This window comes from Triturus cristatus, chromosome 10 (assembly GCF_964204655.1).
Source record: "Triturus cristatus chromosome 10, aTriCri1.1, whole genome shotgun sequence".
In the NCBI taxonomy this organism is placed as follows: Eukaryota; Metazoa; Chordata; class Amphibia; order Caudata; family Salamandridae; genus Triturus; species Triturus cristatus.
The window spans coordinates 223379217-223392583 of record NC_140593.1 but is presented as its reverse complement, the minus strand read 5'-3'; the positions used below and the strand labels follow the sequence as shown (position 1 = coordinate 223392583).

Sequence of the window (13367 nt, the reverse complement as noted above, 5' to 3'; positions counted from 1 at the left end):
TGGTGCCCAAAAGGGCCCTAAAAGAAAACATGATGACCAACAGCTCATCTTGGGTCGTCCTAAATTAAGGCATACAATAGCAATTTCCCTAACACAAGAATTTCCATTTTCATCAAAGTGTCTCACTTACAATGGGGGTCTGCACATCTTTGGAAGAAGGAGTCTTCAGGAGCCTTGGGTGGGGCTCATTTTTGCTCCTGCCACTCATTCACATTGCATCTGACAATACAACAAATACCCCCTCTTCTGGAAAAGCAACATCCCCTGAGATTACAACACAGGGCCAATGTACAAAAGGGTGAGATGATGTCACCTGGGCTGGTGATGACCATGGTTCAAGATGGATCTCTATATAGGCCATAGCAATAGTGATTCCAGTGCTGGAGACTAGATCCTGGGAGGTAGGCATGTTCTGGACATGGGAGACTAGCAAAAACTTGCTACAACTGTATATTATCCAACTGTCCATTAATGATGACTGCCATGACGGTAGAAAACATGTCTGTCAGAATTTTTTTCAAACCATCACAACACCTCAATCGTCCGGTAAGAAGATTAAATCCTCGGATTAGTATGTGACAATGAGCCGGCCTGGAACTGCACAGATGAGAAACATGACTCTTCTCGATCACACCTGGAATTTTTTTTTTCAGATGTCACAGGCAGCAGATGAGCCCGGTCAGGACTGGAGGCAGCTCCCCAGGACCATACGTGATAACCACCTGACAATGAGGACCACTATATATCTGAACGCCCTAAAACCACAGTTTCTGGCCTGCTTGTTGGCAGTAAATGTATTACACGAACTGTCTTTGTTGTAACCTTTATCCTAAAAACTGACTTCACTTTAATTTTATATAATGAACCTAGGTGCTTATGTATTGTAAGTGTTTATATGTAAAAGGCTCTGTCACCCATCTGCGTCTGGTTCACTGTTAATGTACTGTAGGTGTCCTCACATAAAGCGCTCTGTCACCCACCTGCTACTTGTTCAAACTATAAAAAAATTCCCAAATAAATAAAGATGCCTAGCATCTGCATTTTCAAGACTGGAAAATGGTTGTTCACAGAAATAATCAAATTTCTGAATCACAAATGAAAAAAAGTGTAGGTTTGAGAAGAAATAAACTAACCAAGCAGATTCATCCCTCCTTTAATGAGATACAAATGAATTTGATTCAGCTAGACATTCAGGATTGGTGAAGCTGGTCTGATTGCATGCTGTACCTAGGTGATTTACACTTAAAATTGACAGAGATTGAGGGGTATCATTCACACTGTAAATATTACTATTTGTGCTGTCTGTCTACAGAGATCATTGAACCTTCAAAGAGTAATAACAGTCGGGATGAAGAAAAGAGCCAGAGAATTATTTATTTCACTCTTGCTCCTACAATGTGAATAAAATGCCACATGACACATATGAAGATGAGTTCTTTACTGTATACTTATATTTTAACCATTATTTTCCTTCCATTTGTGGGCACCTAGTTGTCAACTGTCTTGATTTGTTCTTCAGTTTCCATATGCTCAATAGTTGATATCCTTAGAACACAAACACATGTGGGTAGTAAGAAGAGACTCCACACTATGGTTGTGACCTAATCCGTTGAGATGATCTAACTCTTGAACCTTATTGCAGCTGCAATTAATTCTAAAAAAGAACCACTCCTCATTAAGCACTCTTTGATGTTTCACCAAGCTAATGATGTGAAGAACATTACCCATCATCCAACCTGCATGTTATTAGCATCACTGTAGTTTTTTATGAAGATACAGAACATATTTTATCAAAACGGCAGGCAGTACAGCAATGTATATACAACATAGAGCCCCACAGATGCAAGACATTTTAATGAAATCCCGTTATTTACAGTTCCAAGAGCTTTTGGCTGCTTTCAACAAACCTTCATTTAAATCATCCGTGCATGGTATTTGCTTTGAGTCCAGGTTTTCCACTGGAGATTCTCTTGAGACTTCTGCAAGACTTGTTCTGGTTTCAAATATGTTGTTATTATTGTTAACTTGACTTCCATTTTGCTTCAGAAGCCTATATACCTCTGTTTCCAGGTCTTTGATCTGAAATAAATATGTTATAACATTAATTCACAGAAAATATACACACACGGTCTGATTAAAAGTGGCCCGTTAAATGGAGCATAGGGATTGCAATTACTAGTGATGCGGTATTTACTGCACCCGATAATGACCCTTCGTTAACTTTCAGCAACTCAAACCAGCTAGAATTTAACATGGCCTGGTATTTTACTGGGGCATACAAAAGTTGATGTGGTAAGCACCAAAATCCATGATATTTCCTAAAAACTTGGAATAATGATTGTATCCAATAAATTCCGAACATCTAAGTATCAGATTTTTATCACATGCAATAAATATTGAATCCAGCAGGGCCCACTAACTTTTTTCAGTTTTACATATTCTTGCTAGCCTGAGCTAATCAAAGAATGCTTGTTTTTACATGGTGATTGCCATTCATGATAATTCTCATACTTGTGGTTACTTGTGGCCAGAGGTACTATTTACTGGTCACAAAATACTGCTCACAATGCGTGACCTATATTTTTGCGACCAGTGAATATTTTCCCCAATTAATCAATGTACAGATTTGTTGTTTCGGAAAATTCAGATTTGGTGTGGGCCGCAATCTGACCTACCTTGTTAATATTCATGAGGTAGGTCACAAATTGTGACTCACTCTGATTGGAGACCATCATAGGGATGAGCAGACCACCATGTCCGTGATTGCCTTTTGTCAAAAGAGACAGGGTTTTATTTAACAAAATATATATACTTTTCTTTTAAAGAATCTGAAGTGGTCCTGTGAACCATTGGCTTCTCAACAGCAAACTTTATTTTTTTTAATCACAAAGAAAAGGGGTCTTTAAGAGACTCCTTCCCTTTAGTGATTGGGTTATTAGTCCAGCTTGGGGGTCGATACAATTTCATTGTTTTGCAACCAGATTTTGGTGAGTATGAGACCAATTCAATATTTGCAAGAGATGCCTACAATATACCACTAAAGGAAATGTCCATTTATCTGACATAGGAACAAAGAAATTACACTAATCTGAATTTATAAAATTGTTGTAAGTCATGGTATGAACAAACGTCTCTATAGAAACTGTAAGGAACTTATTGGTGCAAGAGAAGGATAACTGTGCCTTATTTAAATATCCTTCAGTTTTAATAAAGGGCTTAACATACTTAGGCCTTGCAACCAGAGTACTGTACAACTATCAACTGTTTATTGTTTTTGTGTACTAATGACATTCTGAAATATGGCAAGAATGTCCTCTAGAAGGCATCATTTCCAACCTGTTTCACAACTTAAACTACATGTTCATAGCAGTATGCGATGTAGAATGAAGTTGTGAGGTGAGGTGTTCAAGTCTCTCAGAAGACCATTTATGCTTGCCCATGTGAGTGGATGTGTGTGTTAAAGAGAATGGAAAGATATTACACAAGTAAATTCATCTACTCCACAGCAGGTGGCACGATGAGTCATTTACAATGGGTTATTTAACTAATTGACCACATAAATGGTTCATTTCCAAAGAGTCCTTAAATGAATGGTGGATGTTAATATCTGTGGAAGGTAGCAGTGCCATTTGTCTTCTTATGTTTAGAGGGCCTTGTTCGGTCCCCTTTCTAAGAGTGGATGAGTCCACTGGAATCTTTCCCCAACCTTGGGGGGTCTCAAGAGACTCTATCTTATCCCACAAAAACACCAAGTTTAAAATACTGCTCTTATTTATAGTTTCTTTTTCCCCTACTAGCACTTTAAATACCAATATGGTTAGTGCTAGAAATTGAGAGGTGTGAGATATATTTGCAGTGGATATGATCAATGCAACTGGGCAGAGTATCCAACCAGTGAAACACATAGTGCATACCAGCAATCACTGCGTTATTGGAGCTAACTAGAGTCAGTGAGTACTTGGTTCAATTGTCAAAGCTTTTTGGGATGTGGAATTGTGGGTGACAAATTACGTGTGCGAATTAATAATTTTACTGATGCATATAGTTGTAACTAATGAATTAATAATATTGCACTTGAGACAATTTGATTGTTTTGTTTAGAAGTGTAATTTATAGTAAAGTTTAGTTCTGCCACATTTTTGTGTGAGACACCATTTATGTTAGATAGATGCAGTTTCTGGTGTTTGGTTCATCTTACTCATGTCATTCACCCCTCCCAGTCAGTTACCTGCTGCAAGTCATCTCGCCACATAGTTTTCATGGAGCACAGAATGTTATGACGTAAAAAGGGGGTGATATTAATAGAAAAAATGTATTGTGAATGAAGCTTTCTATTGTGTACCTGATGTATTATTTATAAGGATTTTCACTGGCGGTTCCATGCCCAAGAACATCATTCTATTAACTATTCTTCGAAAAATCTTTCATATTATGTTGTACCTCTCTGGAGGGCAGTTGCTGAGTAAGCAAGCGTAAGATTTCCATTACCTTAAGAAATGGGTTAGCGCTAAGAAACTTTAATCATTGCATAGTTTTTTTGATTTGCCAATGTGACCTAACCATGATCACACCATGTTGAATTTGCATTTCTATTAATTATCATGCATAAATTGTGTATAAATCCCCCTGGTTTGAAGGGTTTTTGGGAGACTTCCCATTTTTCTCACAAGACTCTGTCCGATTATTTTGAGACTTTTTTCTTCTCTTAGGATGCTGTTACGACACTTTATGAGTTGCATAGGGATTTTTCCTAGTTATAATTGTTAAATAGGGATTTTACTATGGTTTGCGATTTAGTTTTTCTGTATCTGAGCACTCATGGGAAATGTATGTATTCTTCTGTATCATTTTTATTGAGAATTCTGAAATAAATGTATTTTTCCCTATTCTGATCAAGAACTCATTTATTAAATGGTAATGAGTTTATTCAGATTTTTACACTGCTAAATTACAGCTTATTGGTGAGGAGAGTAGTCTCTTACTGCTAGATCAACATGAGAATCCAGAGATGAACTGCACAATGTTAAAATTGGGTACATAAAATATTGGGGTTCAGACAATTCCCATGCCATACTGCTCTTTACTTAATATGATTACTCAATTTTCAGTAGAAATTGTAATGCTGTGCAGTAGTGTGCTTACGTTTTGTCTAGTTTTTACAAATGGAAAGAAATATGTGTGGTTGTCCAAGAAGAATTCAAACAAACAGTTTTCACTTATAGGCAAAAGGAGCAAATGACTTATATTTTGTAATGCTCTTTCTGCTCTATCTAACTACAGATTCCTCACCTTCTGAAATTCCTCCAGCACCAGACTGGATCTGAAACATTTTTCTAGCAATTGCTCACACCTGCTGGTAGGAGGTGCCATTGGACTCTGCAGTGACCTTACTCTGTCTTCGGGTCCACAGCTCACTAATAAGCAAGACTGACTGACCGTGACCTTTGGGATCTCGTAGGGATTACAGCGGATCCCTTTGAGTGTTTTGATATTGAAAAAATCATTGTTCCACCCCTGGTTTACGTTACACAGGGAGTGTAGTAGCACGCCCTCTGATGAAGCATGCCATTACTAGTGGGTGATGTCTCTTTTATTAAATATATGGGTCCACAAAGAGCTTGATAATCTTTGATTCTTACCTCCTTATCTCTTTTGTGTGTGTAAGATTTATAGTTTGGGAGGACGGTTGTGGAGTTGCACCACTCACCCCTTCTTTTGTGTGTGTGAGTATGTAATTTGAAATGTAGACATTGTCTAGTACTTTGCACACTGCATGCAGAGGTTCTATTGCAAGGCCCACATGTGGTAATGAGCACATGAGACCACCATAAAGTGCAAGGCCAAGAAGCCTCAGAAACATCCACGACAGAACACAAGAGTGAGGCCCAAACATCAGGATCATAACTTAGAGATGCCAGACTCACTATGAGGTGGAAAGGTCTACGAGCAGGATGCTCCTATGAAAGGAATCCTCTCTGTAGACTGCAGGCGGGACTTCAGCTTACTGATGGAAAAATCCAGGGATCACACAAGAGAATACATTAGCTGTAGGTGGCCACGACTGATTGCGGAAAGCCCATCTTTAACAGACAGGCATCGAGGTAGAGAAATACATGTATTCCCGACCTGTGAAGATGGACAGTGACCACCACCATCACCTTTGTTAACACCTAAGGGGTAAAACAGAAAACTCTACTCTGGCCACACGACAAACTGCAAGAAGCATCTGTGGAACTGCGGGATGGACCCATGCAAGTATGCATCCCGTGAGTCCAAGGACAGCATCCTGCACCTAGTATGTAGGTTGGAAAGAAGTTGGGCCAAAGTCACCATATTAAACTTGTCCTTCCACAGGAAGGTGTTCAAATTTGAAGGACTAGAATTGGCCTGAGTTTGCTATTCTTTTATGGGATCGAAAAATAACAGGAGTAGCACTACCAGCCCTAATGTACCTCTAGATATTCTCTAGGGCCCCTCTGCCCAGCAGCAACCAAACTTCCTGCAGAATGGAGGCTTGATCTGCTGAAGTGTGCTACAAACAGATAGGATATGAGGGTGGTGGAATATGAAGGAGAGGGTTTAACATTGTTGAATGATTCAAATCACCACCTGGTCTGAAATTACAGCATGCCAGCTGGGCAGCAAAAGACAAATGCTGACCCCTACCAGTTGCCCATTACTGGGGGAGGGAAAATCAAAGCAGCTTGGCTGTAGCTGTGTTTGGGAGTAGGAAGATGATTATTGCTCACACTTATAATGTCCACTTTGCCCTCTTAAGTGATGAAAGAGTTTATGTTGGTTATTCAGAAAAGTTTCTAGGGAGACAGGTGAGCCTCTGAATTTTTGGTATTGTTGGTAGAATTGACAGGTGAGGGATAGAAAGCCCAACGAGTGAGCCATTACATGGCTGTCTTTGAACCCTGCAAATGCAGAATCAATTTTCTCTTCAGAAAGCCTACAACCATCAAATAGCACATACATAAGGGATGTGTGCATGTCCCCAGAAAATTCTCAAGAATGAATCTAGGCATGACACCTGTGATCCACACAGTCCATCATATACAGGTCGACCCTCAAAACATATTTTGCTGTTTCCTATCAGTCTTGGATTGTCTGAGTACAGACATTCCTGAATTCATCAGGGATGACAGGTAAAATCTTGCTGGCCGTTTTCTAAAGTGCATGAGTGTAACATCCAAACAGGCTAACAGAGTTCAGGGCCAAGCCAGCAGAAGAGAAAAGCCTTTTCCCAAACTCATCGGTATGTTTTGATTGTCGGTCTGGTGGAGCAAAGGGAATGTGTTGGGGTTCACATTGCTAGTAGAATCTTGAAATACCAAGTTCTTGGGAGTCATTTGCTCAGTCCCAAATGTAGGATCTCTAGGGGTAGGCTCATTATGTCTTGCTACTAGTCCACTTACTGGTCAGGTTGAACATGCCTTAGAGCAAATCAACATCAAGGTTTCCATCAGGGCCTCTTTAGTAAGAGCTCTGAAGTAGCTAAAGTAGCAGAACCAGGCTACAAGAGTTCACCCAATAAGTTTGCAATGATCTATATTGTGGTTAGCTGTAAGTCAAATACCTCTCTTAACCTTCTGTCTACTACTGTGAAGGAGGACCTTTCCTAAATGGAAAGGGGGGCAGTGGGGAGTCCAACTGTGTCTCTACGGAAATATGTAGGAACATTGCATTCTACAGATCTGCATATAGGGCAGACTAACGAGGGAGGAGCAAATTGTCTGTCTACTCATTGTTGTTCTTGTCATGTAGAACATTTTGGAACCCTTGAACAGCAATATATTCCGATTTAAGCAAGGCTACTAGATGAACGTAATACCGACAACGATGAAGAGACTGGAAATCACTGAAAGCTGGGGACTGCACCTTGGTAAACTCATATCAAGAACTAGGCCTGGCAAGGGTTGACAACTGTTCTAGATCAGAAACGGGCATTGGAGTAGGACCCAGCGCTTGAGTAGTCCGAACCAATGAGGCCTCTGATGCAAGAGACAATGCATGGGCAATGCATGCAGATAGCAATGCATGCAGATAGCTGGCAAGAGGTCCAACACTGTTAGTCGCCACCTGGGCAGACCTGCCAGCAGGAATCTAAATTGGGTCACCTGTGGCTCTATGTGGCTCAATGGTGCTCAAGCGTGAGCCAGCAACAACCTGAAACGTTATAGCATGGCCTCCCGAATGGCCTCTACCTACTTCGGGGTTGACAAAAGTCAGAAGACTTAGGGGCATGTTGGGACTAGCCTCAGAAAAAGCTCAGAGTTGGGTGACAGTAGGGGCGACTCCAGCTTGTGGCCCCATGTATTCAACTTCAACTTCCCAGAAGACAGAGATCTGGAGATGGCTCATGACTTGGAGCAGGACATTGTCCACTTTCTGGAATGTTTAGAAACATAAAGCTTTACCTCCAGCTCACTGATCACTTTCGAGTGAATCGGGGAACATTTTGTTGCATAACTTTGAGTTGTGCCCAGACCCAAGTCACCACAAGCAGATATTGTGTGGACCTATAACTGACAACTGTTTCCTGCAATTGCAGCATGGTTTAAAGCCTGTTAATTTTAAAGGGACATTTCCCTAGTACACTCTCTTATTGCAGAAGAATCTTAGATTTGGCAAAAACCAACGAAGTTGGGACTATAGCTTGGGACCATGTTGAAAGGCGCTGAAAGGAAGATACTGGCATAATTGTGCAGGGGTTTGCCCTGTACACAGCTCTCTACGGTCACTTCCGAGGCTGAGCGAGGTCCTCAGAGAGTCCCATGCCAGCGAGGGGGATCAATTGCTACGAAAACGAGCCAGATTCTGTCTATCATCTAGGAAATTCATAAGGTAATCATCTGCAGTTAGATATATCCATCAGAATGCAACTTATAGTAGGATGTGGATTGCTGCAAGCAGAAGTAATAAGGATGTGAACAACATTTGGTATCTGTGCAGCTGTGGAAAATGAAAATCACCATGTTTATTGTAATGCAATATGTTATGCTGTTTATGTTTGTTTTAGGGATTATCACTGTACTACAAAATGCTAATACTTGGAATTCAATTAGGACTGACAGAACACCCAGCAGTTGAAATTTGAGAAAATGTTGCATCTAACGAAGAGATAACACTTCCCTGTGAAATCGAATATCACACTTTAACAAAGGTTTACATTTTTTATTTTTACTTTTTTAGTTTATATATTAATATTTCTCAAACAATCAGCCTTTTTTTAGGATGGTAAAAGTCATGAGGAGGTTCTTCTGCAGCGACCCACAGTTTGGAAAACGCTGCTCTATAAAGACTCTTGATTTAAATGTTGTTTGAAAATCAATCAGAGTGGCATCAATAATTCTCCAGGAAAAGAATACATGTAATGTGGCTACCACAGAGCGATTTTACCTATGAGTACATACTAAAAGATCTTGGCTAAATGTTGTGCTCTGTCGCCGCTTCTGAAGTTGTTCCGATCTCTCCAAACTAGCTTTAACGGGGAAGATACTCAGAATATTATTAGTGAAGGCTGATGGTAATAACCGTTGTGGTACAAAACTCAGACCTAACTGATGTGGTAGCCTCTCGTCACTGAAGAGGCCTACAGCTATGTGTGCTGGGACTTCATATTGGAGCCACTTGATTCAAAGGGTCCATTATTCACTGGATCAAAGTGATAAACTGGAATCCATATGATCCATCATTAAGAATAATTATACACATGGCCACTGGGATTAGGCGATTCTGTGGATGCTGCCTTTTTCGCATAGTAATATATTTGCTGCATTTCCCACATAATCCACCATCTGCTGCGTAATCTGTAGATTTTAACAAAAAAAATTGTTTCTGGCTCAAAGGATCAAAAGTTACTAAAAACATGGCAACATCTGTTTGCGTGTTAGTGGAAGGCACTTCACAAAGGATAACTTGTCATCTTTCAGTTGCTTATTTCTATATTTGATTATTAAATGAGTATTAATGAGATTAAATATTTGCTCAGATAGTATTACCATGTGTAAAACTTACACAATTATGAAAAAATACTATTAAAAAATGTGTTGCATTATGCTGCATAATTTGCTTTTTCTTGCCGCATACTTTAGTGAACCCTATCATATAATTTGGTGCACCCCTGCCACATAATTTCAGTGGCCCTGGTTACACCCTAAATGAAGTTAAGGAGAAAAACAGTCATGCCGTCCCTCACCCATACTCAAGGTTGTGATAATCAAACCACATTCTAACAATCTTCAGCTATACCCCTCCAAGGGTCTGTAATTGGCTCTCTACAGCATAAAATATCAATGTGTGCTGATGATTTACTTACTGATATTTTGAATGTAAACAATCCCTCTTGATCTTCGAAAATCAATTAAAAGGCCAGGTACAATTGCCAGGTACAAAGTCAATCTTACAAAGTCAGATGTTATGCCAGTCTACATGACTACACACCTGTTTGATTTATTTATGCTACCATTTGCCTATCAATATAAAAAAATACATACTTGGTAATAATGGTGCTCAACTCCCTGACTGACTAGTACCATATTAATTTCCTCAAATCAAATCAGAGTTCGTTTGATCACACATTATAGGCCTATCATTCTCCGGATTAATTAACAACATGAATGTACTTTAAAAAGCAGCACTATGTTTTTTACTGAATCCTACAAATCTACAATAAAATTTGGGACAAATTGTAATTTACTAAAACAAGAAAACATGAGCTTATATCCAGCTTAATCCTGAAGATGAAACACACAATCTGAGCACTTCAATAAAGCCTTGCGACAATCCCCTGCCGAGCAACAGCCTTGGGTCACCACGAGGAGCCCTGTCAAAATGGCGGGTGTCGCGCTGCTTGGCTAGGGGAGACGAAAGAGAAATGACCATCAGCCACCACTGGGCACTTATAAAACTTGCCATATCAGAGCCCAGCCCCAGAAGGTACTTGATGCAGAGTGAGCTCCCCAGGTGCTGCCCGCTGACCTAGGGGTACTTAGGCGGTGCAGCAGCCTCGCATCTTGGCAAAGGAGTTACGTGGACGATGAGGCGGGGCTCACAACCAGCACTGTGAATAAAGGCAATTGATCAAGGAGGAAAGTATCGACTGCCCTTCCCTGCTCTGGCCACTAACTTAAATGCTGATCGGCATCTGAGGAGCAGCAGGGGGGCAAGTGGAGGTGGGAAGGAGAAGTGCTCTGGGCCCAGTGGCCTAAATAATGCAGATGGGCCCGGGGCTGGAGACTGCAGGAAAATGGGCACCTACAGAGCAGCAGCCGCTGCAGGAGACGGAAGCCAGGCAGTAATCAACTTTCTGAACTGTGATGCACGATGCAGGGCTTTCTGTTTTAAAGCCCTTCATTACAATTGTGGTCTATGGTTATATGCACTCTGTTGGCCAGTGACGCAATCAGGGTTTCGGGCGTCAGAAGCTTCATCGTCCCTGCATAATTTCAGACGTCATTCAAAGGCATAGATCCCACCCTTTCGTCATACGTGAGAGTGGATGCAAGCACGTCTGATCTGGTGCCTTGTTCTCAGTAATAGAAAGTGTTTGCATGCTAATGTTTTGTTATGTATATTGTGCTGAGACTCTTCATCACGCTAACCCCAACTGTGACCCCCCCCATGCCCTCGCTGCAGATTGCTGGCTCCATTAGAAGTGGAGCTACTGTATTTGTTCCCCCGCGAAATGGATCCAAATAATGAACATGGTTCTTGTTCCCTTGCTAAGTGGAACTAAATATCTGAGTCAAGCAAGGCGAGAAATATGTGCTTACAGTGGACAGTTCTCTGATGTCTGACATTAAAACTGCCTGTGTCTTCATGCCCCTAAGTTAGCAGTGATGCCAAAAACATGGATTGACTTGCATGATTCTGATCTTCTTCTAGTCATTTAGAGAAAATATTTCTTCCTAAGTCAGATTTATTTTTATTTTTAAGTTCAATAACCTTGCATGTGGTGGGATAGTGAGAGCTAGAAACAAAGTAAAAACAAGCAGTGAAAAAGCCGGCGGGCCTGGAGTTGCCTTCCAGTCTTTTGGGTTGGACTATGCTTGCTTTGCTTGGACATGGTTTTTGCAAAACCTAATTGTTGGGGAGGTTGCTGCACCCCCATGAATCTAAAAAGAAACACATTGGCTAAAAACAAAAATATTTTCTTGGCCTCAAAAATTATATATTACCACATTAGTCACTGGCCCTTGAAGGAACCATTTTGTGTGTGGATTGGCTTCTTCCTAAAGGATGGAATCATGTCACACACAGTGAAGTTAGCCAGGGGCTGGAGTGCATGGACTAACTGCCCCATGATGAATGATTTAGCTGATGAAAGAAAAATTTGAATTCTACAATAAAAGACCAATGGATGAAGAGGGTTGGCTGCAGCCGCGGCCTGTGCAGGTAAGAGCGATGGGGCCTGGTGGGGGGATGGGAACGGGGGGGAGGGGATTTTGACGGACAATGACGAGGGAAAAATAATTATTTCTTTAATTTTCCCTCATCATCGTCTGATGAAATCCCCCCCAACGGGCCTCACCGCTACACCTCTCTTACCTGCACAGGCCGGGGCTGGTTGGCTGAATGCTCCTGTACACAAATATCATATACAGCTAATTTTACCAAAAATCAAAAGGTCTTTGCTAGCGCTGAACTTAACATGCACTGGCATAGCCAATAGGTCTCTGCTTTTGGACCCTATAAGTCTTTAGCCTTGCAGCACATACATACATGGCATGGCCAATCGCAGAGTGACACACACTTCTGTAGAGTAGGGGAGAAAAGGCATTAAGAGTGACTGGTACCCAGTGTATTACAAGAGTGTTTGCTGCCAGATGATGATGATGATGATGATGATGCAAGAGTAATTGTGCTGGGCAAGAGAAGGACCCTATAAAAACAAGTCCCCATTAATATCTATGGCTAGTTTAAATAAAGAAAAAGAACAACAACATCACGTACCTTGCCTTACCTTTGGATCACCATAGCCTCAGGCAGATGTTGCAAGGCATTCGTGAATATTAATAAACAAGAGTTTACTTGCAATTGTATTTGTATTTATATAGTACTTACTACCCCTTACAAGGCATCGAAGTGCTTTCGGTGAGTAGCATGCTACTCCGGAACCCAACAAGGATTAGTGGTGAATTACTATAGGGAAGTATGAGTTAATTTGAGCGGTGAACATGTGAGTCTGTTAGTTGGATTGAAAAGGATAATGGAGGGATAGAAGAGGGAAGAATCTAGAGTATGGAAGAGGAGAAACAAACTAGCACTGGTAGAGCTGAACGTGCCAGAGGGAAGATGGGAGGCGGAGTCCTAACCAGAAGTCGTTGAAGAAGGTGTTGGTGTGAGACACACATAAGATA

General features: G+C 40.9%; 1 protein-coding gene across 7 annotated transcripts in view; it reads right to left on the bottom strand.

Annotated features, from left to right (window-relative positions):
- Window positions 1-13367, bottom strand: part of PPP1R9A (protein phosphatase 1 regulatory subunit 9A) — a 772375-nt gene that overhangs the window by 154325 nt on the left and 604683 nt on the right. For all 7 annotated transcript variants that reach the window (XM_085630850.1, XM_085630851.1, XM_085630855.1 and 4 more), the window contains one exon: window positions 1908-2079. In XM_085630850.1, coding sequence (XP_085486976.1) covers window positions 1908-2079 — 172 coding nt within the window. The remainder of the gene's footprint in view (window positions 1-1907; window positions 2080-13367) is intronic.